Below are 26656 nucleotides of genomic sequence, written 5' to 3'. Positions count from 1 at the left end.
GTAATTAGCATTCATCAGACACTGAAAGGAATTCACATGGCAAATGGTTTGGTCACATTCCACTATTACAGAGTCAACATAGGCACTTTGTACGTGGGTAATCAGACCATCATGCACCAAAGCCTTTATCTTGCTTGGTTATCTACAGTCCCATGTAGAATATCAAGTTTCTATTTTTTTAAAAAAAGCATTGTTTAATCACTTTGAGATTACCAAGTCAATTATTCATTCATACTGAAGAGTTGCACTCAGTGGCAAAAGGAATAGTCATCACCACTACCTTTGACTACAGTTAACCACAGACTTCCCTGCAGGCTTCTCAGCATGGGATTCCTCTGTGCTAAGTGTGAGCAGGCCAAAAAACAGGAAGTCTCTTCAATCAGACAGAAGAATTCCCACTACTTAACTTCAAACTAGGAAGCATAAAATAGTAGATAATAATTGATTTATATGTATGGAAAGCAAAAAGAACAGACAATGTGGTTGGGATTAAAACACGAGCAGACAGACCCAGAAAAGTGTTTTTTTTTAAAAAAAATATTGCTAAACCTAAACTTAATCAATTATGTAAACAGGTAGTTAGAAATACCCAGATCAGACAACAACTGGACAGAAAAATAGGGCATCGATCTAAAATATTAAATCTTTCAGCAGCAGACAGAAGAGTCAAAGATGACAAGTTTTGAGATGCAAAGAAGTTCGAGGTGGGGTGGGGGGGGGTAAGAAGGGGAAGATAGTGTGAAAGGCAGGCAAGATTACATGACAAACTGGTTAGAACTAGGAGAAAGCAAACAGTAATAGGTCAAGTAAAGCAGCAAATGGCCAGTCCAGCAATTGATGTAAATGGGAAGGAGGTCCAAGAGGTTCTGTAAGAGCTTGACAGGTTGGAATTGGTTTATTATTGTCACTTGTACTGAGGTACAGTGAAAAGCTAGTCTTGCATACCATTCATACAGATCAATTCATTACACAGTGCATTGAGGTAGTACAAGGTAAAACAATATAGAAGGCAGAATAAAGTGTCACAGCTACAGAGAAAGTGCAGTGCAGGTTGACAATAGTGTGCAAGATCATAACAAGGTAGATTGAGGTCAAGAGTCCATCTCATCATACCAGGGAACCGTTCAATAGGCTTATAATGGCAGGATAGAAGCTGACCTTGAGCCTGGTGGTAAGCGCTTTCAGGCTTCTGTATCTTCTACCCAATGACAGAGGAGAGGAGAGAGAATATCCCAGGTGAGTGGTGTCTTTGATTATGCTGGCTGCTTTACCGAGGCAGCGAGAAGTATAGACAGAGTCCATGGAGGGGAGGCTGCCCGTGATGTGCTGAGCTGCGTCCACAACTCTGTAGTTTCTTGCAGTCACGGGCAGAGCAATTGCCATACCAAGCCACGAAAGCATGGAAAGCATCCAGATAGGATGCTTTCTATGGTGCATCAATAAAAATTGTTGAGGTTTAAAGTGGACATGCCAAATTTCTTTAGCCTTCTGAGGAAGTGGAGGTGCTGATGAGTTGTCTTGGCCATGGCATCTATATGGTTGGGCCAGGACAGGCTATTGGTAATGTTCACTCTTATGAACTTGAAGCTCTCAACCTCAGCACTGTTGATGTAGACAGGAGCATGTGCACCACCCCACTTCCTGAAGTCAATGACCAGCTCTTTTGTTTTGTTGACATTGAGGGAAAGGCTGTTGGCATGACACCATGTCACTCAGCTTTCTGTCTCCTTCCTGTACTCAGACTCATTGTTATTTGAGATATGGCCCACTACAGTGGTATCATCTGCAAACCTGTAGATGGAGTTAGAGCAGAATCTGGCCTCACAGTCATGAGTATACAGGGAGTAGAGTAGGGGCCCAGGATGCTGCCTTGTGGGGCACCAGTATAGAGAATAATTGTGCCAGAGCTGTTAATGCCTATCCTTACTTATAGCAGTCCATTGGTCAGAAAGTCAAGGATCCAGTTGCAGAGGGAGGTGTTGAGTCCCAGATCTTGGAGTTTGGTGATGAGTTTGTTGGGAATTATATACTGAAAGCAGAGCTGTAGTCAATAAACAATAGTCTAATGCAGGTGTCTTTACTCTCCAGATGCTCCAGAGGGCCAGGGAGATGCTGTCCATTGTAGACCCATTTCAGCAGTGGGTTGATGTCGTCTGGGAGGCTGGAGTTAATGTGTGCCATGACCAGCGCCTCGAAGCACTTCAGGATGGTGGATGTCAGAGCCACCGGGTGGTAGTCATTAAGGCACATTACTTTGTTTTTCTTGGGTACTGGGATTGTGGTGGTCTTTTATCTTTAACAGCAATTATGATCCATCACGCTTGAAAACTCGCTGGCAACAATACACAACCAATCCCAATTTTTCCCATATGATTGTGTGAAACAAGTGGCAGGTAAAATAAAAGTTTGCAGTGTTCCAGCAATGCCGACAAATAAGGACCGCAACAGCAGTCTATGGAGAATCAGGATCTCTGACAGCAATTTCATGATATCCACATTGCACCAGATGCACAGACATGTTCACTTTACCCCTACAGTGACTACTACTAGTCTCATTGTTACACAAAAAAAATTCTGGGCCCACATAATAAATTATGGAGAGATCTGTATTTGATCAGATTTCAAGTCAGAGACCGATTACAGGTACAGATTCCCATGGCAGGCCAAGTTGTGTGACATGTGGCTCATCTGCTTCTAATTGCAGTAATTTCACTCATTACTGTGCTCAAAAAATGACAATAAGGGTAAATAAATGATAAAGGACAAATAATTTACATTCTGTTCAAACATTCATAATATTAATCAATATTGAAGTAAATTAGAAAGCCACAAATGGATCTGAAACTTGTATTCAGGCAAGCCAATCCAAGTCATGCTTTATCAGAAGAGCAGAATTTAAAATTCAACCAAAAGCTACTATGTGACTAGCTCAAATTTTACATTGCATTGGAGACTGTGACCTGTTATTTGAACTTGAGTTGGGCATAACATCCCAGAGGAATTCAGTTGAATGTATATTTGAAACATGCACTTCCAAAAAAAAAATCAACCAATCAATACTTTTCTTCCAGAAACAAAAGGAAAATGCTTTAAACTCCAGGTAGAAATCAAGTCAAGTAGTTAAAAAACAAGTTAGGGAACGTTCAATTGTTATTGATCAAAGCAAAACACAATATGCAACAGGCCTACACAAAGAGCACCGAAGTTTTGGATTGCATTATATGAGATGAGCAATTGCTGCTTGTGCTTTATCTTAACATCACTTGTTATGCTGCAGCTGGCTGGTCTAATGCCACAACATTCCAAGGAAACATGTTAAAGATACACTATTCAAAAAGTTAGATCAAAGTAGATTAAGAAGTCTTAATGACACAACAATATTTAAATAATCTAACTACAGAAAATTTGGCACTGTGCAAACTAATTTCCAGTGTTTTTAACCTTATGACTTCTTTTAGCATGAATGTTTTAAACCAGCAAGTATGACACGAAAGTAGCCTGCAAAAGCAGTTTTGATTAACTGAAGCAGTTGATAATTACTTCTGTCCTCAAGTTCAGTAGTTGAGGACATTTAGTATAAATTGTCATCAAGATCGACACAATGTTGTGGGCCAAATGGCCTGCCCAGTGCTGTACTGTTCTATGTTCTATAACTCTTCATAGTGTATTAATGTATGAAGATAACCCTGGCAGTCTACAAAAATGCTGATGGATTTGTATAATGTACAGTTTAATAACCTGCCACCAGTTTAGCAAATCAGAGTCTGGGCTAGATTTAGTTCTGGTGTCCAACCAATACTTTGAGCCAGAGTGGAAGTGCTTATTTTGTGGGCCTTGGAATCCATTTGATGGCCGATCCTACTGTTACCACTTATCAATCACAGCAACAACAGTCTGCCAATGGAAGGATCAAAGAACTTGAGTAGATGGCATAATTTCCAATCAATAAAGTTACCTAACTGTACAGTTTGTTACTGTGATCATCGGAAATATTCGGCCTCTGGTTTTGTTCAATCCTCTATCCCTGTTAATTTATCAATTCATTTTCCCAAGCACCAGGATTCTGTGCCTTGTGTCTTTCATGTGGCACCTGATCCAATGTCTGGAAATCAAAATCTACTATATCAACAGGTTTCTCCTCATCTAACACTGCTTGTTACATTCTCAAAGAACTCTAATCAAAAGGAATAGTGTTTAATACATATTAAACCACTGATTGTATTGTGATTTTCTAAATTTCTGGCTAATAGATGTTCCTTAATAATGGACTTCAGGATTTTTACAGACAGACATTCGGCTAACTGGCCAACAGCTTCCTGTGTTCCTGAATGTGGACATAACATCTGCAGTGTTATAATCTACTGGGTCCTTATCAAGAACCTTGGCCATGTTGGAAGATCATAATCAATGCATTCTCCACTCCATTTCAATAACCAGTTCTTTAAACAGTCTCAGGGTCCAATGCTTACTCTCTTTTCTGTGCTTGAAGTTCTTATATTTTTTTGCTGGCTGGCTGGCATAATCCATTTTCTCCCTACATTTAGTCATCAACTTTTGGTTTCTGAAATGTTTCCAATGTTCCTAACCCTCACAATATTGCAAGCCTGTTCTTTCAATTATCATTAATTTTCTTGGTTAGTCACAGATGAATGTTGTATGTACGAATGTAGCATTTTCATTTCTCAATGAAACATACCTCTTAAGAATTATAAAACATCTCCGTAAATGTCTGCAATGCAGACCTAAACTTCAATCTACTTCTTTAGTCCACTTTAGCCAACACTACCTTCATATCTCTGTAATAATCTTTAAGTATCACATCCAAATCTCTCTCAGACAGAACACAAAATTCTATCAGGTCATGACCACTCTTTACCAGAGGACCTACCATAACAAGACATGTTTCAACCCAAAAAGCCAGCAATCCTCCCCCCACCCATAGATGTTACTTGACCTGAGAGTTCCTCCAGCAGATTGCTCGTTGCTCTAGATTCCAGCATCTTCAGTCCTGTCTCTGCAAACTGCTCTCATTATACAAGATCGTTTTGGAAACGGTCTGTTCCTTATCTGATTCCACTATGCATTCTCCAAGAGAACATCATGCACACTCCACAAACTTCAAGGCTGGCCTTGCTAATTTGATTTGCCCGTGGGGAGAGTCGGTTATAGACTATTCACGCCAGTAGACTGCTTGTTTTCACTTTAAAATTTCCAAACTGATTCTGCACCTTGATCAGAGCCAAGAGGATTTCTCATTATTGTACCAACCTCATTCATTATTGACAGGGTTATTCTCACCACCTTATCCTTTCTGATTATCCTTCTGCAATGTAAAGTTGCCCATAATATTTAGTTCCCATGTTTTTTTTATTTTTGTGCAATAAAGTCATCTATCCTGGTGCAAACATTCAGATGATTTTTAGTTTCATCTTTTAATGATGTTTTTCTTTGACTTTACACTGAGGACTTGTTTGTAAATCCTATCTCTTTCTATCAGTCTGGTTGTCATTACATTCTTTCCCTGCTTTGTGCTACAACCTTGTCCTTAACTTTTTAAACTAGCTGCTCACATGTACACACCACCACCTCCATCCCCAACCTCCACTATTTAAAGTTCTACATACATCTGTACATATTCAATTTGCCAGGATACAAGTCTAATCCTGTTTCAAGTACATGCTTAGGAACAGCTCTCTTTTCCCTCAATACTGTTGCTGGTACTCCATCAACAAAGATTGACCTCCTCCACACCAACCTTTAAGCAATGCATTCAATCCTCTGATCCTGTACAACTCTACACCAATTTGCACGTGGCTCATGTTGTAATTCAGAAATTAATTTCGTGGTTCTCTTTACATTTAAGTCCTAGCTGTTCACACACTTTTTCCAGCAGAAATTTTCTTAATCCTTTGTTGTTTTTACCTATCTGGTCCCACAACAATAATCTTTCCCCAGACCCACAGAGATGTCCTTAATCTTGATATCAGACAGGCAACAAAACCATTTCCAATCTCAATTGCAGAAAACAGGTCTTTATCCCCTTGAACTAGAGTTCCTTATCAGTACTAAACATCTCATCACCCCTAACTCTAATTACAGGATGGTACCACAGGTACTCATCCTTCCTGTCTTCTCTGCCATCATCCACACAGAATGCAGGAACCTCTGACTTGATGGACAAGTACAAGAACTGAAGTTCTATCATTCCCCCCCGCTGGATTTCCATACTTCTCTCACTTGGAAGTCCCACCATCCTGTCCCTATCCACTGCCTACACTTTACCCAATACACGATTGCCTTCCAGAAAGAAATTTCTAGGTAATGATCTCCTACCCTGGTGTACTGTAGTGTTTCATGGACCCCAACTCCTCAATTCAAGTTCCTCAAGCTGCAAAACATTGACTACAAGCATGGTCACTGTGAATCATTTTGATCTCCACCTGCTGTAGCCACAACACATCGCCTGCCTTACTGCATGTCGTAAGTAGTAATCAAGTCTTTTGTGTCTCTTTTGTAGTTTTATTATTTATAGCATTCTGGCTCATAATCTAGGCTTAAACTAGCAATTTTAGTTAAGTTTTCACACTAGATTATTTACAGCAAATACTTTCAGAATACAGAAGCAAAAGGAAATTGATACCAACCAGCCAATGAATTTCCTGTTTCAGACTTTTTCAACTGCTTCTCAAGCTCTTGATTTGGGATGCTGGTGCTTCTTACTGATTTAACTCTTATCCTGCTTTAAAATACAAATATATCACCTCTTTCCCACATTTCACAAAATTTTCTCTATGGAACAGTAGTCTGGGCTAGTTACTTCATGCAGTAGTCAAAGCTTTTATTTATACCAGCAAAAATTCAAAGATCTGAGTCTGCTGTGGCTGACAGTAATTAGCAGATACTCTAAGCAGTTCTAACTTGCACCTGAACAATTGTGCAACTGCCCTAGTAGCTGAAAGCTTGTTTACCATTCACATTAAAAGCAGCTGCAAGGTTAAACGCAACACTAAATCTCAGTAAGAGACCTTTAAAACCATTATTCACCCACATGCCAAAATCCCAAGTCGTACACTCTTTAAAATACTCAGTGCTACTAATGTTCAGTGGTATTCTACAATTTCAACTCCAAATGTTTCACGACTTCACCTCTAACAGATTCCAAGATACTGGCTCATACTTTTTTTTATTAAATACCTGCAGATTGCATGCAATTCCAATACAGTTGACAGTTCAATGAAAGGCAATTATACAAGTACTTGGTAATATCCAATAGTTAAATACAAAATAATTACATCTTTAATGTTACAGCAAGTTCACAAGAGTGACAGGAAATCTTTTAAAAAAAACAATATGATACTGACCAAAAGAAAACAAATAAAACAATTGCTGAGAATATGACTTATGAAACAGCATTGCAAAAAGATTTCATTTTTTACAACTTTTGAACATGCAACTTTGAATAATGCTTCCACATGCAATTAGCAAACAGGTTTTATTTCTTTGCCTCAAAATTATTGATATCCCTCATTTCTTGTTCACTGAACATCATGGTTATGTTTACATCAATGCTTAATTATTAATGGATGGTTTATTCTAAGTTGGCACTTATATTTACAGCAATTTCATCATTTCTGAATGCAAAGTATGAAATACCAATAATGCAATCAGAATGTTATTGTTAATACCTTTTAAACAATCAGTATTGCATGTAGATTTAAATCATCCAATTTATACACTTGTTACCCATGAATAAACAGTGCAGCAATGGATTGCCCTGTTCAGCAATAAAGCCAGTATTGTTGAACCACAGAAATTATACAATGACCTTCACTGAAATTCAGCATTAAATATTTTAGGTTCCAAAGCAAACATTAAACAGAAAAATTCAATAATGTATACATGTGATATTCTATACTTGAAAACTGCTATTATCCAGATACATATTGTTTACTGAGTTTGCAAAAAGCACAAGAATTGAGATTAACGAAGTTATCCCTTCTCCACAACCATCCTACCAAAACGGCTGCACCTATCCTTTCGATGAGTCAATTGAATAAATTTTGAAAAATAAGGGTGGAATGTGGAAAAAATAGTAACCTTTAGATACAACAATATGCATCTAAGGTATCCAAACACATTGCCATCACAATATAATGTTTTAATCTCTCTACTGGTTGAAGAGAAAGGTCATCTGAAACAAAATCACAAACAATAACAGAAACATTAAAGTGCAAATTGCCTTGTTAAAAAAGTGGAAGAAAAATTGATGGAATCCAGCAAGACAAGAAAGTTTATGACAATGTATATTGCACAATATGAATTGCAACCATTTCAGTACATTAACTGCTATTGTCAATGACAGATTAAGCAGCCCAGGGCAATGATCTGACAGTAAAAGTGATGACTGAAACTAACATCCTCCCCTTCATCTGGTAATTTGTACCACTGCTTTAATTAAAGCCAGGAAGCCTTACTTTAGTTTCTATCAATTGTCAAGGAATCTTTAATAAATTGATTTCAACTTCCTGTTCAGAAGTTTAGCAACTCAAAATAATAGAGATCTATACAATTGAAGAACATCAATCTCACTGTAACAAAGAGCCGGTTTTCATAACAAAATGACCAAAGATTGTGCTGTTCCACCTTCCAAAACTGCCAGGCCCATACCCTGCAGCAAGTCAGCACATGAGGAAGAGCTTGCACAACATCCTTGTACTTTGTTGACAGTACTACAGACATGCAAGAATGGAGAAAAAGACTTCTTTGGAATGCCACGGCACGTGCACGAAACAAATACATTTACAAACTGTGCCATTAAAATGGAGCTCATTGCTTCCTTCAGAATGCACTTGTGGCATCTGTTAATTTATAATTTAGCATGATTCCTGTTGTTTTTCCAGGAATGTCAGGGAGAGGTCCTACTTTAAGCTTCAAGTATTGAAACTGCTAGTGTCAAAAACGATCAGAAATACAATACAAATTGTGAACTGGTAATATTGACTGAAACAAATTTCTGACATGGACCCTCAAGAAACAGATTAGTGCAAAAATGCGCATCACGGTAACAAACTTCCCCTGGTTCTGGACCCTGTGTAAATTTAAATCAGCAAAAGCGAGCCAGCTATTGAATAACGGTGCCACAGCCAGAACAAATGCTGTCCTCACTGTACATTGATGTATATTTTCAGGAGAGGGGTCAGTGATGATTACTGGCACTTCCTGGCCCAAGCAGCATATCCACCAATGGAATTCAGATAATCAACACAATCCGTGGATTTAACCTGGTAGCTTGGTATTGAATGGCTCAGTTCCATATTTATTATAACAAAAACTTCTCCAATTTATGTTACGATTCCAATCCCAGCTGTATAATTTTCCTCTAGATTTCCCTCTCCATCCTCAACTCTCACCACTGCTGTCCTCCCTCCCATAAACCCACCCTTTTCCATATCCGAGCGTCTACTACTGTTAGTGTGGAATTTTCCTCAAAAGTGCAAATTTTAGTCAGTTGGGATGTAACAATATTGAAATATTCAAACCCAAATCCAACCTGCTTTGAAGGTTACCATGTCCAATTTTCTGCATACATCCCCCAACTCCTATAAAACAACTGACCATTGTGTTTTTCCCCTACCCTTGCCTTCAGTCACCTTCACAATAACTTACCCCATCCCCTCTCTGCTTACATCTGTGGTCTGGCACTGAAGGCATAACTGTCTGTCAGCCACGATGTCTCTCAAAATGGAAACAACAAATATACATCAGGTCTCACCACTAAATTCAGCAAGACAACAACTCCAAATTGTTCATACTCTATCAGTATAAAGACCAGTGTTTTTGCTCCCCTCACCCTGGTTCATTATCTAAATTATTCATACTTGTAACTTGACAGCAATTATCAACAGAATGTTTTATGCAGGCACTCACAAGCAATCTCTGGCTTGGAGCCAGTTTTGCCTGCCCATCCCAGTTGACTCAACACAGATAACAAAATAGTGTTTCTACAGCACTTTCCATACTGGGCAAATAGTGCGTTTTTACACCACTTTTGTACTGTATAGAAAAAGGTTCCAAGTTGCTTTGAGGGAGTGTAAATAAAATTTGGCTATAAGCCACACGAAGAGATACAATAGCAAAGTGGCTAAATACTTCACCTGACAGCAGTTGTTCCAGAGGCACCCTGAGGAAGAAGAAGCAGTAAAGGTCTGAGCGAATTCCTAAATTTAGCGATTAAAACCTGGTTAGTGTGGTTCATGTAATGAGATGAATGCACAGAGTTATCAGAATAACTAATCAGGCACTTTCTCCCCATTTAAAATTTTCATCCTCCCTCTTGGTTCAATTCCAAGATGTCAGATGTAAATAAATGGAACAGTATAAATCTCTCATTTTCCACTGACATTCAGGTAATGAATATGCAAATGTAGGAAAGCAAAGTTTATCAAATAATCCCATCATACGCCCACAAGACATAGTAACGTGCAGTAGCAAAGCCTATTTTCTGAGTAGTTTTTCAAAAAATGTCAGGTATAAATAAGTGCGACTTGATATAGAGAAGAGTTTATTCTCAAAAGGCTGGAAATGAGTAAGTTATATAAATTCAAAGCTCCAGTCATGTATTTGTATGAATGCTAGAGACCTGCAGCCTCAGTGTTAACCTATTAAAGCTGTAAAGTATGTTAAAAGTACTACCAACCCACATTTCCAACAAATGGATTCCAACACTTAGTTGACAATAAGTCAAAAATAATTCCACACTTCACTTGCAGTTGTTGGGAGCAACATTTCTAAATTCGGTTTGTAGGTTTGTAAACCACGTGCAGTTTCTAGGACGGAGTTTAATCACAAAACTTCTGCCATTAAAATCTAGATAATTCACCACAATCCACAAAACTTAGTAAAAATTAAAGCTTACAGTGACTATTCATTTCCATTTACTTTTTATTAAACAGTAGACAATTGGTTACGAATTTATGAAGAAAAAATTGACTTACCGAAGAACTGCTTGATAATATTAACTGATTCCATTCTTGCTCGTGTTCAACTTGAGTAAATGAAGCCAAATGAAACACTAAGCAATCAAGCTACAAGTATCAGCACAGAAACTCCCCAATCCCAGAGCATATGACCAATCAGCAAATCAATCCAAAGGATTTCAGATAACTCACAACCACTCATTGTATAGGGCTTGGTTTGGTCTCACAAAACCTGTCTAACAAATGAATCATGTTGTTATAGTAACACTGATTACATCACTTCAGAAAACTTCACTAGTTACAAGAACGATTCAGATTCAGTGACCAAGAAAAGAAAATTGCAGCAACGTTTCAATATCCACTTCCTCTTTTCCCTTCCAGTTAATTTTCTTCATCCCAATATATAATGTAGCAGCAATCTTATTCCAGTTAGTATTGTGCAAACTTACAATTACAGTCTTCTGTCTACCTAATCTAACAATTTTGTGCTTGAACAAGCTGCACACTGATGATCTGTCGAGATCATCTTATGACAGTGATCTGCACATAGCTAGCAAACAGCAAGGTTGGTTATATTAAAACATTTACTTTGTTGAATTGTGTGACATAGAAATTCTTTACCGTCTAAGTTTATCAAACACCGAAACAACAAGAATGAAATATACAAATTATTTGCACATCAGGCATGTCCAAAACTTCTGCAATCCCTCAACTAGTTACTCAATTCTACTTGCATTATAGCACTTTTGTAGACCACATTCATTTATTGTTTGTCTTAAATGACTAGGGGCAAACATCAAATCCAGTGTTGCCCCCTCTGATCTGTTCATCCAGTAAACAGGTGAATCTCAAAACTACAATGTAGTTGTAGAGATTAGATGAACAATGCAAGACTACAATATTTAATATGTCATCTTATTCACAGCTGATTTGCTAGCAAGTTTAAGAATCAACCAATGTTTAATTTTTCTGTCCCTGTGGTAGAAACAAATGGTTAATTGATAACATTTCCAAACATGATTAAAGTCTATATTGCATTACCACAAAAATGTACATTTAAGGATGGTCCACATACATCCAAAGGACTGTCAGTTTAATGCAAATAAGAGTTAAATATGCTTATAAATAATTGAGACACAAGCCTTAAATGCTGCTTTACAAGCCTTAAGTGATGGTCGGTGGAGTTCATTTTTTTTTGCAGCACAAGTTTTGTTTTCACACCTTGGCTGCGATTCTGTACTTGCTGAGCAACATTAACACTGGTGTAAACAGAAACCACTGAGAAGCAGCACTGCCACAATAAATAATCTTCTTATTTGAGATTGCAGCTAAAAACTTTCATTATGACAATATTCATCCTATTTGAGAACTACTGTCAAACCTTACCAATCAGATGCAATTATGACCCACAGTAAGCTAATGAAAATGACAATGTCCATTTACACAATTATTCAGGAAAGAAATGTGATAATTTGTCAAAAGCGCAGTTAATATCTCATTTATCAAATGTTCAAAACAAAGTGAGGTTACAAAATGAATGATTTAGAAATTCATTTTAGCATATCAAATCTTTCACATGATAATTAAAATCAGAGATCACGGGTAAAATGAAACAAGTACAAGAGCTTCAAGAATCAAATAGGCATCCATGGGTCTACAGTCTAAACAAATCAGATGAAAGCAGATGAGTGGGAGAAATTTAGTGAAAAGCGCATTTTGGAACATTTAAATTAACAAGTGCATGCAGAAATTATGCATAATACTACCTGCTTGATAGACTATTTTAATGGAAAATATTGCAAGAAATCTAGTCACAAATTAGCTTCAAATGCAAGACTAATTCAGGCTGACAACAACTACCTTTGACATTATAAAGGATCCCTGGACACGTCAAAGGACATAATCAGCAAAGAACCTCAGATATATTTATTTCATATCTCAAATTTTTGGGTAGCGATTTGAGAAATCTGAAAGGGTGAATTCCTGTTACCCAAATGGCCATAACATGGGTGTTGCCTGTGCAGTATAATATAACCTGCTTAGCCACTGAAAAGATACATTGCAGATGAGTCCAAGTTATACCATGTTAACATTTGATTCTAAACAGCAAACTCTTAAAACTTATAATTCTAAAGCACCAGACTGTTCCTCTCTCCTATTCTTTCCCTCAGCAATTTACATTTAAAGATTCCCTCATAAATCAGCTGCTCAAAGTCAAAATAAGTGCCCAAATCAATTCAAAACATTTGATGCAAGGTTTATGACTGGATATACTGTCAATTGATTAAGAAAACTACATTAATCAGAACAAAATAGAAAAAAAGTATCTGACAACTCTAAATCTACTGCACAAATAATTCTGAGAAATAAATTTTGTCAAAGAAAGCAGCTTGTATCCATTGATATTGGGAATGAATAAAATTAGATTTGCCATATTAAGGGTACTAAGAGATTTACAAATTTGAACCATATGCTCTGTGGAAAGCATGTCAATGTAGTTTTACTTGAAGGGGAAATTAAAGAGGAGTGAAGAGGCAAGGGGACTAAGGATTGAAACCATTGTTGATTAATAGATGGATGTGATACCTTCAGGAGATAGTAAAGATCTGTCTCTCTCAGGTCAGAAGTAAATCTTTCAGCTAAATTGGGGATCTCTGACAGCATCAAGTTCACCTGCTTGCAGCAGATAGCCAAGGCCTTACGTGCTGGAAAACCAGCATGCTGTCCGACATGAGGAAGGGTGACAGTGGGGTGAGCAGGATAGGCAGCAGGAAAAATTATTTCCCCAAGGTGGGGTGCATGTCCTGATGTCTGGTTACATTGAAAAATAGAATATATACTCAGAGGGATGCAGCAACGATTTGTGAGAATAGCCATGACTGCTTGTGATGTCTCAAATGAGAAAAGATAATTAGGGTTCTCAAAAAAAAGTGTTATTTTAAATTGGGAATGCAGGAAAAGGAATAGACCAATAGTCCCTGCAGCTTGTTGCACATTCAATGAGATTTGGGTTGATCTATGACCCAAGTTGTGGCTTTTGTTCCACATTCCTTAATCTTTGACCAACAACAAAAAAAAATTTAAGACTAACAAGTGAATTAGCTTCAACTGCTGTCTGCCAAAATTTTCTACCATTTTTTGTAGCAGCAATTTCCAACTTCACACTTAAAGACCTGGCTGTAATTTTCTTTTTACATAGTAATTGCAATTTTTGTGTTGTCCAAAACTCTTCAACTAATGAGAATTAAAGTAAACAAAACCATTTCCTGAGTTTCTGAAAAACCTTGATCAAATCACAGCATCTTTAAAACTGCATAATATAAAACCTGATTCACATAAATCCTTCTTGAAAACGAATCCTTGGAGTCGAGGTATCATTCTGGTAAATCTGCACTGCACTCCTCCCAAGGCCAGTATTTATTGTTAACGCCTAGAGCTGCTCACAGAACTTGGTGGTTTAAACCAAGTTGCAGCATAATTCTCTCTCCGCGCCCCCCCCACCTTCACATTTAATCCCTTGGATATTGAAAACCAACATTCCATTAGTTTTTATTGTATACATCCGAAGAAAACTGCTGTTTTCCAGGCAAAGCAAACAGATGAAGCAAAAACAGCATTGTTTTGCTACCTGTCCAAATTTATTGCACTATTTATTTTGAAGCATTACATTGTTAATACTGAAAAAAAAAATTAGATCAGTTTTGGTCAGTGAATATTTAATGAAAAAATCCATCAAGTCACTCGGTAAAATGCTAAGACATTCAGGGAACAAATCAGCCAATTGCAAAATATGGAAATGTACTTTGTTAAAGGTCAACCAGTAAGAAGAGCAGGGGATGGACTAATGGGATTCTGGCCAGATAAATTTGTTTTTTTTAAAGTGATGGATACTTATTGAACTCCTTGTCCTCATTTAAGATCACAGATACTTACAACCACTGAGAGCAGCAGAGTGCCTCATTTTATCAACCAATTTCCAACAAAGGGGATGCTTGATAGCGCAGTGCTCCCTCAAATGCACTTAAGCGTCAGCCTGGATTACACACTCAATGACTCTGCTCAACAGTGCAACTTGAACCGACAATGACCTAATCACTCTTCACGTCGAAGCCAGAGTTAAATGTGTCAACATAAAACACATTCCAATCTTATTGGACAAATGAGGACTGGCATTTCTTGATTGGCAAATGAGGTTGCCAGTAAAATCAAGGGTAGCTATGTAGGGCTTGGTATTTACTGGGACTGGATTTCCAAATGGAGCAAGGAGAAACTCTGGCCAGTAGAGATATGCAAATTTTAATAGGTTCCCCGCCAAGAAGTTCGTCTGATAAGTGGGGAACACTGCAAAAAGATGTTGTAGCAGAGCTTGGTTTCTTGTAGGTCAGGGCCAGATTGGGAAGACAAGGGTTACGGATACCATGGAGGTCCAGGTAATGTGGAGTGGAGTGATCATGAATGGGGTGGGGGATAGGTGTATTTCTGAACATCTGAAGGGGAAAGAAAGTGTGTGAGAGAGCACATGTATTTATGAAAATTTCTGTTCTTAATTTTATCGATCAAAAATGTTAAGTTCTAGAACTCACTATTTTATGGAATATAGAGTGTGCACAGAAATAATATGTTGGAGCACTCAAATCTGAGTGCACTGAACAAGAAAAAAGAAGTACAAAAAATAGTGGATAGGTTTGTCCCATTGAGGCAGGGCAAGGATGGTAGAGTGAAGGAAACATGGTTGATGAGAGAGGTAAAATATCTTGTCAAGAGGAAGAAAGAAGCTTGCCTGAGGTTTAGAAAGCAAGGATCAAACAGGGCTCGAGAGTTGCAAGGTAGCCAGGAAGCTCAAGAATGGACTTAAGAGAGCTAGAAGGGGGCATGAGAAGGCCTTTTGAGTAGGATTAAGGAAAACCCCACGGTGTTCTACATGTATGTGAAGAACAGGAGGATGACTAGAGTGAGGGTAGGACTGATCAGGGATAAAAGAAGAAACATGTGCCTGGAGTCAGAAGAGGAAGGGGAGGTCCTTAATGAATACTTTGCTTCAGTATTCACCAGTGAGAGACCTTGATGATTGAGAGGATGGCGTACAACAGGCTAGGGAATGTCAATGTGAGGAAAGAGGATGTGCTGGAATTTTTGAAAAACATTAGGATAGATAAGTCACTGGGGCTGGATGGAATATATCCAAGGTTATTATGGGAAGCGAGGGAAGAGATTGCTGCAACTTTGGCGACGATCCTTGCATCCTCACTGGCCACAGGAGTAGTGCCAGATGATTGGAGGGTGGCAGATGTTACTCCTTTGTTTAAGAAAGGGAGTAGGGATAACCATGGGAATTACAGACCAGTGAGTCTTGCCTCAGTGGTGGGCAAATTGAAAAGATTCTTAGAGACCAGATTTATGAGCATCTGGAGAAGCATAGGCTGATTAGGGACTGTCAGCATGGCTTTGAGAGGGGCAGGTTGTGCCTCACGAACCTGACTGAATTCATTGAGGATGTGACAAAGTACATTGATGAAGGTAGAGCAGTGGATGTGGTGTACATGGATTTTAGTAAGGCATTTGATAAGGTTCCTCACGGAAGGCTCCTTCAGAAAGTCAGGAGGCATAGGATCCAGGGAAACTTGGCTGTGTGGATTCAGAATTGGCTCGCTTATGGAAGACAGGGTGGTTGCAGACTAAGTGTATTCTGTCTGGAGGTTGGTGACCAGTGGTGTTGCACAGGGATCTGCTCTGAGACCCCTGCTCTTTGTGATTTTTTATAAATGATTTGGATGAGGATGTGGAAGTGTGTGTTAGTAACTTTGCATATGACACAAAGGTTGGTGGTGTAGTGGATAATGTACAAGGTGTTATAGGTTACAACAGGACATTGATAGGATGCAGAGCTGGGCTGAGAAGTGGCAGATGGAGTTCAACCCAGATAAGTGTGAAGTGATACACTTTGGGAGATCAAATGTGAAGGCAGAATACAAGGTTAATGGCAGGGCTTTTAGCAGTGTGGAGGAACAGAGATCTTGGGGTCCACGTCCATACATCCCTCGAGGTTGCTGCGCAGGTCGATTGCGTTATTGAGAACGTGTATGGAGTGTTGGCCTTCATTAGTCAGGGTACTGCGTTCAAGAGCCGCGAGGTAATGTTGCAGCTCTATAGTACTCTGGTTAGACCACACTTGGGAGTACTGCATTCAGTTATGATCACCTCACTGTAGGAAGCATGTGGAAGCTTCAGAGAGGGTGCAGAGGAGATTTACCAGGATGCTGCCTGGATTGGTGAGCATGGCTTATGAGAATAGGTTGAGCGAGCTAAGGCTTTTCTCTTTGGAGCAAAGGATGAGAGGTGATTTGATAGAGGTGTACAAGATAAGAGGCATAGATTGTGCGGACAGTCAGGGACTCTTTCCCAGGGGAAAAATGGCCAACGCAAGGGCATGAGGGGGCATAATTTTAAAAGGTGATTGGAGGAAGGTATTGGGGTGGGGGAATGTCAGAGGCAAGTTGTTTTGTTCTCAAAAACAGAGTGATGGGTGTGTGGAATGCACTGCCAGCAAAGGTTGTGGAGGCAGATCCATTAGGGATATTTAAGAGGCTCTTAGACAGCTACATGAATGATAGAAAAATGAAGGGCTATATGGGAGGGAAAGGTTAGATAGATCTTAGAGCAGGATAAAATGTCGGCACAACATCATGGGCCGAAGGGCAGGTATTGTGCTGTAATGTTCTACATTAATACAAATTCAATGCTCACATGAACTTTCTCCCAGCCATTTACAAGCTAGTGGCACTTTGAATCAGACTGTCTCACTTTAATGAAATACTAAGTGACAATATGCAATGTGAATAGGGGCCATTGGTTTTTTTTTTAAGAACTGAAACACAAGTTACTTAATCTTGAAGGAATTATGTAATTCACAAATTTATCCATTTTCTGACCTTTAGAAACAGTGATTGGAATAGGTTTTTGAATTTCCAATTAGAAGAACCAGGAATATGTGGATGGAATGTGTGACCAATACAATAGATACCTCCAGAGTTACTTTTCATAATGAAAAAAAATATTTTTGTCCTGCTGGCATGCAAGCTATAAGAACTCATTAATGGAAAGCTAGGTCCAAGGTTGATTGTTACAAGAAAACGCAAGTCTCTGTTCATAACACAGATGAGAAAATTTATTTGCAATTCTACTTTGAACAACAAAATAAGATGTTTTCCAGCCATGTGGCACTTGGATTCCAATAATATGCATTCAAATGCTCATTAACATTCCATGAAGAATAATTTGTTCACAGACTGACGTAATTTCCAATTACTGCCATGTGGAAGATAAATGTGTGGCGATGTGAACATCCAAAGGAAAAGAGACAAATATCATGCACTATCAAAGTGTGAACCTTCAAAGAAATTGCTTACATCCTTGCAGGGGAAAGCATCGCTAAAATTAATACTTCTAATAAAAGAACATCTTGAGAGGTTGTCCTCAGTAGCTAGGAGAACAGAAGTTTGTTTGAAATAGTAATCCAGTTGTATTAACATAGTTAGCTATATGTGAATATAAATACATATCTTTCAAATACTAGAGCTGGTAATTTTGCGGATCATGGTAAACTTATTCTGGTCAGAAGTTTAGACTGGCAAAGCAATGTAGCATTGATATTTTACACCCTCAGGATTCATAAGAGATATAGTGGTATTACCATAAATAAGAATTCACTTGACAATTTGAGTACAATAGAAAATAAAGCTTTAAGACACCTATTTCACAAACCAACTATCCATTTAGTGCCTCTACAGACAAAAGATTCCGGGGCCCTGCAGGACCCTTAAAATGTGAAGTGATCTATACAATACATTGAAAACAGGACTACTTTTCATTGGCTCATGCAATCAACACAGTAAGTAAATGAAGGAAAGTCCCTGTGTCCCAGGTTAAGCAAAGGGGAAAAAAAAAGACGAGCTTTCCAACTTAAATCAGCAGACAGCATAAAGCTAAGGGGAAACCCCAACCACATGAGCAATGTTCTCACTTGCTCGAAACATGAACAGTCATACGTTATTTGCTTCAACATTTATGAATCCTTCATATTCAAGAGATTTGCATTTTTGTGAACGCTACCAATTTGTAGATTAGAAATGAAAGTCCCTTTGTGTAAAATGTATGTCACTACCCAGTTTCACCAATGGATGTCATCATTACTAAAAATGAAGGCCAGCCAACTAAATACATTTGAATAAGCAGAGAGATTCTTCCCCCCCCCCCCCCCCCCCCTCCCCCCGGGGCAAAGCTAGTCAAGAGCCAGTCAATATATTAACAAAAATTCAACACATCTTATTTCACAAACAGACATTTAACTTAACTTTTTTCCCCAACCAGAAACCAAGAATGAGTTCTTTAAGAGGAGTTTTAATCTCTTTAAGAGGACACTCCTCAGGGATCCGTACTGGGACCTCTGCTGTTTGTGATGCGTATAAATATGACCTGGATGAAAACGTACATGGGTGGGTGAGTAAATTTGCAGATGATACAAAGATTGGTGGTGTTGTGGATAGTGTAGAAGACTGGCAAAGGATACAGCAGGATATAGATCAGTTGCAGATATGGGCAGAGAAATGGCAGAAAGAGTTCAACCTGACCAAATGTGCACCTTGGGAGATCAAATGTAAAGAGTACACTGTTGATGAGCAGAGGGATCTTGGGGTCCAAGTTCATAACTCCCTGAAAGTGGCTATACAGGTCGATAGGTTGGTAAAGGTGGCATACGGCCTGGTTGCCTTCATTAGTAGAGGCATTGACTTCAAGAGTCAGGAAGTTATGCTGCAACTTGATAAAACTTTAGTTGGGCCACATCTGGAGTACTGCATTCAGTTCTGGTCACCACATTATAGAAAGGATGTCAAGGCTTTGGGGAGGATACAGAAGAGGCTTACCAAGATGCTGCCTGGATCAGAGGGCATGTGCTATGAGGATAGGTTGGACAAACTTGGGTTGTTTTCTCTGGAGTGGCAGAGGCTGAGGGGAGATCTGATGGAGATTTAAAGGATTATGAGATGCATAGATAGAGTAGACAGCCAGCATCTTTTCCCCAGGGTTGAAATGTCTAATACCAGAGGGCATGCATTTAAGATGAGAGGGGGAAAGTTCAAAGGAGGTATGCGGGGGAAGTGTTTTTTTGTTACACAGAGAGCAGTGGGTGCCTGGAATGCACTGCCTGGGGTGGTGGTGGAGGCAAATACAATAGGGGCATTCAAGAAGCTCTTAGATAGGCACATGAATGTGAGGGAAACAGTAGGATATGGACATTGTGCAGGGACAAGGGATTAGTTTAGTTGGGCATTGTATTACTAATGTAATTGGTTCAGCACAACATCGTGAACTGAAGGGCCTGTTCCTGCGCTGCATTGTTCTACGTTCCATCTCAAAATAATTACTGCACACCAACATACAGAAAAATTCTCTTCATTTCAGACTTTAAGCTGCCCTCTATCACAATTCTAGCAATGAATCTAGGGTAATACTTTGTTTTCTCACTTTTCCAGTTCCGATGAAAGATCAGAGTCCTGAAATATTACCCCTGGTTCCTCTCTCTGCAGAAGTTGACTGAGACTTGGAATATTTGAAGCTTTTTCTGTTCCATGTCAAATTTCAAGGATCTGCAGGTGTTTTTTTTTGTCTTTCAGTAAGATTTCTTGTATTGGCCAAGTCAAAAATATTCATTTATTTGAAAATGTTACATTTAATAATGCAGTTCAAATGAATAGCAGGGCAATGAGAGGATTCTATTCTCTCTATCATGAATTTATTACAGAACTAAAATAGTTCCCTTCCTACCATGCTACTGTTCATTTCATTGATTCAAGAGGTGTGGGCATTGCTATCTAAAATGGGATTAGGTACTAATTCCCAAATGCACTTGAATGGATGAGAATGCTGCTAACTTCTTGAACTACTCCATTCCATGGGTTAAAGGTGCACTCAGCCTTTCAGGCAATGAGTTCCAAGATTTGGACACAGTAACAGTTAAGGAATAGCAAAATATTTTCAAGCCTGTACAACTTGGAGGGGAATTTGATGACCTTTCCCTGTACCCATCCTCAGCCTTCTAGGTGATGGAAATTGGGAGCAGAGGCGGAACTGTTGAAGGAGGCTCAATGGGCAAGTTCGTACAGTGCTTTTTGCAGCCACGGTGGTGGAAGGAATGAATACAAGAATGGGGTGACAAAGCAGCTCACTTCCTGATGAAAGGGTCATCAACTTTAAATGTTAAATTCTGTCTGTCTTTCTCCACAAATGCTGCCTGACCTACTACTTCCAGCATTTTCTGCTTTCAATTCAAACTAGATTGTTGTCCAGGTTTCACTGCAGCAAGTATAGACAGCATCATTACCAACTGAGAATAGAACTTGCTTCAGTGCTATCACAGATGAGCATCCCATTTCTGAACAAGGGAAAGGTTGCTGATGAGGTAGCTGAAGATGGCAATGCCACAGGCACTGTGGAAGAATTCCTACAAAAATCACAGGGCATCAATTGCAACCAACTTCCTCTGTACCAGTACTGGAGAATTTTACCCAGCCAATTTCAATTGGCTTCATTGTATTGAGCCTCCTTCAAGACACATTTGACCAGATGCTGCCATCATGGCCATATTCTGATCAAGATTGTAATTGATACCAAAGTTTAAGTGCTCCGGTGGAGCACCAAGTGTATTGGCAAGTGAATGGCACACAACAGCACATTCAACGATGCCTTGCATTAATCTAATGGGAGGAGACTGATGATCAGGTAACTTCAACTTGCTTTTTGTGTAGTGGACACAACAGTATAATTTTCCACACTGTCAGGTACCTATCAGTGCTAAAGCTGTATTTGAACAGTGTGGTTTGATGTCTGACTTGTTCTTGATTGTGCATTTGCTACCACAGCACAGACAATGGGGCTCGTAGGCTTTGCTGTATGTATTCAACTACTTCTTTATATCACATGAAGTGAATAAAATGGACTGACGAACGGCCCTTGAGAATTTGGAGGAAGACAAGCTGGTGACACCCAGCTGAAAAATCATTGCTGTAGTTATTTACTGTCTGTCATTTATGTTCTTCTACAATACAAATTATATTACTATTTACTCAAGATGCAAGTATTAATGGTAGAGTGGGAGATATACAGTCAGTTACAGATGATGGACTACAGTTCTGCAGCTGCTGATATGGCCAACAGTGAGTAATGTTTGCCCAGTTTTGAGCTGCTTGATCAGTTTTGAATGTTCCCCATTTTAGAATGGTGGTAGTGCTACACAACTTGGAGAGAGCCACCAGTGAGTTTCCACAAGTTCTGTACTTTAGCTGCTTTGACCAATATTTTATGAATAGATATATATGCATCAGATGGATTAGTAGGATGAAGCCAAGGACATTTTATACCTCTGTAAGTTCCTGCTGGCTGCTGCAGATTTATTGTGGCAATCATGTTGTGCAGGATCCACCAACAGCAAATCTAGGGTCACACTTGGCAGTTGACATTGCAATCTCAGACCCAGAGTACATTTTGTACCTTTTCTACACTCAAGTCCCTCTTTCAAAGCCCAACGTGGAAGAAAGAGCAACTTATCAGCTGAGAAAGAGCAGTGGGTGGTCATAAGTGGGTCTTCCACACATTTGAATTGGTGTCATTGATTCCCACCCCCATCCCCCCCCCCCCACCCAGGGCATTTCCAGGAGCACTCACCATATGTATTACCCCTGCACTAACAATGCTGGTGGATCCTATTTGTTGGTCAGGACATACTCAAATGGAATTATCTCAAGATGTACAGTTCTGTGAGTACAACTACACCAGACCATTGCCCCTTGAGCCTGTTAATCCACCATCAAATTTAGGTGCACAGCCAAATGTCAGAGATTATGGCACTGCAGGGCTGACTACATCAATAACAGGGAAACATTTATATTGTTATGTTCAGTAATATTTGCCAAGATCCACAGATACAGGATCCCCATGACCTCATAGGACTGGTAAAGTACAAAAAATGATTAAGCTTGCATATATGCGGTTCTCTTCAATCCATTAACAGATAGAAGGTGATAGAAGAGTGGGCTGAGTGTTTTCAGAATATTAAGTAGAACTTCAAGTCAGCCTTTTGAGCTTCTGATATGGTTGTTTCTTTAAAATCAGTTTTAAGGCCAAATTTTGACCAGAAATACAAAGTAAACTTCCAGCCCTTCTCCAGAACTCTTGACTACATAATGCAATTATGGAAGCACCTCAAGGCCATTCCATTCGATGTGAATATATTAAAAGGTCACAGAATGGCACATCAATATTGCTTTCACAAATCAGTGTTTGGCACTTTCAATAATGCAAACTAAGGGAAGGAATGATTTTAAATCTGTTATTCCATACAATTCAGATCCATGTACAAATAAATCCTGCATTACTCAATTAAACAGAATTGATCTCTTTGCAGAATCAAAAGGAGAGATTTTAAATAATACTTTACACTTTAAACTTTACTTATACAGCACAGTAAGAGGCCCTTCCCGGCCCAACGAGTCCATGCCGACCATTTTTTAAAACCCAAGTTAACCTACCCGTACATCTATGGTATGTGGGAGGAAACCTGAGCACCCAGAGGAAACCCATGCAGACACAGGGAGAACGTACCAACTCTTTACAGGCAGCGATGTGAATCAAACCCCGATCACTGGCGCTATAATAGTGTCGCACTAACTGCTATGCTACCATACTGCCCATGATACAGCACTTGTATGAAGAGACTTTGTTTTCAGTCATTGTAATGATCTGCCTACCTGCTATAGTGAAATAGAAGAAAAAACAGCCAACATCTTCAAAATTAGGTGTTGGAGGATTAATAGTCGCATGTAAAATTGTAATAATTAACTTCCAAACTTAAGAGTCATGCAGAAAAATTAGTTTTGAAGTTTGCTTCCTAACCCATTTAAAAGCATGGTTTGTTTTTATTACGCATACATTTTAAGCATGCAAAAGTAGGCTATACCCTAAATTAATGTGACTTAATGCAACCATCCACTCAGCTGCCATGAATTTCATCTGTGTGGCAAGATACAGAGACTGTTAATTGGAAGTCAGCTGTGCACAGACTGGCACAGAATTCGTACCGAAAACTGGACTAGTTCAATTCCAAATTTGGCGTACAATACAGTCATTCCCTCTACTTAAAAATTGTAACATGGCATTCCCAAAGTGCAATGAATCAAGCTGGGAAATAGTTTTGGCATCTTTACAATTAGAGTTATACAGCACAAAAACAAGCTTTGACCCACTGAGTCCACAACATCTAACACTCAATTTTTGGGGAGAAGTGCATGAACATATTGATACAGAAAAGAAACATACAAATTCTTATCAATTTGGTCCTCACTTCAACTTCTTCCTCCATCAGACCAATATAAAAATCCTGAACAAATCAAAATATTTGAAAGAACTAACACGAAAAAATCAACATTGCATTAATATTTGAAGTTTACACAAAGGCTACGATGACAGGTGAAAGGTGAATGCTGTTCTCAGAGAGGATTGTCTTGAACCAACTTTATGACCAGATACTACTTCTAAGCCAGACAGTTCCTAATTTACTTTGCAACACAATGTTTATACACTCCACCCTCTCCACTATTTAAAAAAAATGCTCTCTCTCATTCTTCATTCTGTCAAGTCCAAGATATATTCATTTTAAACATGTAGTTTTAAATACTATTTTGCCCATCCATTACTATACATATCAAGCATACTTGGACCTCCTTCTCCACTGCCTCTGTCATCCCCCGTCTCATATGAACTTCCTTCATTTAAACATTGGGAGGAGAGATGCCAATGATTCTACTGTTTGCCATAAATTTAACATGCTTACCACTAACTTCACATTCCTATCTGATCACCATTTCAGGTTACACCAGATTTCAGTTTTGGCATCTAAAATAAGCTTCCACATGCTCAACAAGCACTTGCATCTACCACGAAAACTGCCTTTCAGCCTCAGCCCATCTGATGTTGATACTCTCATATACCTGGATCACCTCCAGGCTCAATTACTTCAAAGAGGCTTCTCTTTAAGGAATACTGACATCCTTATCTGGTATAGCCGAGATGTAACTGTGAACATTTTGACAGGAGTGACACCTCCTAAGGCAACCTTGTCAATTAACTCTAGTCTTGCAATGTTGCCCATATTGTCAAACTGATAAGAAAATATAATCTCCTAGTTTCAGATTGAAAAAGCTGAACCAAAGACATTCAGATTCTGAAATCTGTACTTGGATTTTGTGCTCAAAGAGGAAGACAAAAATGGGAATACATCAGGAATGAATCTATATGCTATTCCTTGAAAGAAACTTGACCTGTCCTTAAAAGAAAATCAAAACCTCTGCAACCAGCTAATACTTTCCCACTAGTCTCAAGTCTCGGCTCAGTGGGGGAAGTGATACCTGCTATTGCTGATTTACATTATTTTGTTTCTGCTATTTCTCACCCAATTGGGAGCAAACATGATACATGATGCACCAAATTATAGCAATATGAAGGAAAAACCAAATCTTTGCAGTAGCCCCTCAAAGCACTTTACCACAGATCCTTTAACCACCAATAACATTTTCTTATGCTATTTACCAGTCATACTTTTATATGAAATAAACAAATATTTACAAATAGCTTAGTGTATTGAAACCATATTTTAAGGGATAATTAACTTTTTAAAACTTAGAATCTAAGTTTTTAAACACGTTTGTCTTATACTTGAAATAAAGGTTCTTAGCTAATATTTCAATTATTGATAAATACATTCTTTAAAAAAAAGAGGAACATGTTCTTTATGAAAAACGTACCTTCAAAGAAATGAGATTTTAATGCCATCACATCATTAATGTTTATTCAACCCAGGCTGTCGGAGTTGTAAGGCAGCAGCACTAACTACTGCACCATTGAAGCCCTAACATTTGAATAAAACAAAAGCAGCTTTTGAAAACATTAATACAGTAGGATAACGTTTTCAATGCACATTTCCTCCATTGCTACGCACCGATCAGCCCGGTTGAATCACTTAAACGTCCACTAGGGCTTTCAACCAGTGCTGCAATATTTTTCTCATGATTACGGCTGCTGATGTTCACAACTTGGTTTCATGCTCTGTGGTCAATAAGTCGTCAGTAAAGACATAATTCTTATCTGGGTTAGAAGAGTAATATTACATAATAAATTCAAGTAGCTTTAATGTTACAATCATCCAGCATGCATTTTGAAAAAGTAACTTACCCAACGTATCCTTTAGATTTTTCACAATAGAAGCTTTTCTGGCACTGTTTTTCCTTTCTACATAATTTGAAGGTACAAAGCCAGTTTTGTTAGTAGAGTTGCGAACACGCCACCATGATTTGGAGTCATCCAACAACCATAATCGCTCGTTCTTCTTTATGTCCAGCTCTTGCTCCTGCTGGGCCACATAGTCAAACTTGGCAATTACTATCACCTCTTCCGTCATCTTCCCGTGAGATCAGCACTAAGTTAAAAGATAATATTGATGTTAACAGAGTACTGCAGCAAAAAAAGCAGAATGGTTTTCAAATATTGTTAAGCAAAGCTAACTTGTTTGTATTTTTATTCAGGTTGTTGACAAACACAAGTATGAGGTGAGATAAGATAATTTTATTAGTCAC

The 26656-nt window shown here is 38.7% G+C and overlaps 1 protein-coding gene across 6 annotated transcripts in view; it reads right to left on the bottom strand.

The window, feature by feature from the left end:
- The window catches only part of nck1b (NCK adaptor protein 1b), a 156492-nt gene that overhangs the window by 36877 nt on the left and 92959 nt on the right, over nucleotides 1–26656 (bottom strand). For 4 of the 6 annotated variants that reach the window (XM_052017780.1, XM_052017782.1, XM_052017781.1 and 1 more), the window contains one exon: nucleotides 26256–26499. In XM_052017780.1, coding sequence (XP_051873740.1) covers nucleotides 26256–26481 — 226 coding nt within the window. In that variant the 5' untranslated portion in view covers nucleotides 26482–26499. Of the gene's footprint in view, nucleotides 1–10154; nucleotides 10218–10994; nucleotides 11184–26255; nucleotides 26500–26656 lie in introns of those variants that run through there. The other 2 variants (XM_052017784.1, XM_052017785.1) reach the window with 2 other exon arrangements.

The sequence above is a fragment of the Pristis pectinata genome, chromosome 6 (genome assembly GCF_009764475.1).
Source record: "Pristis pectinata isolate sPriPec2 chromosome 6, sPriPec2.1.pri, whole genome shotgun sequence".
NCBI classification, from domain to species: Eukaryota; Metazoa; Chordata; class Chondrichthyes; order Rhinopristiformes; family Pristidae; genus Pristis; species Pristis pectinata.
This window is presented reverse-complemented; position numbering and strand designations above follow the sequence as displayed.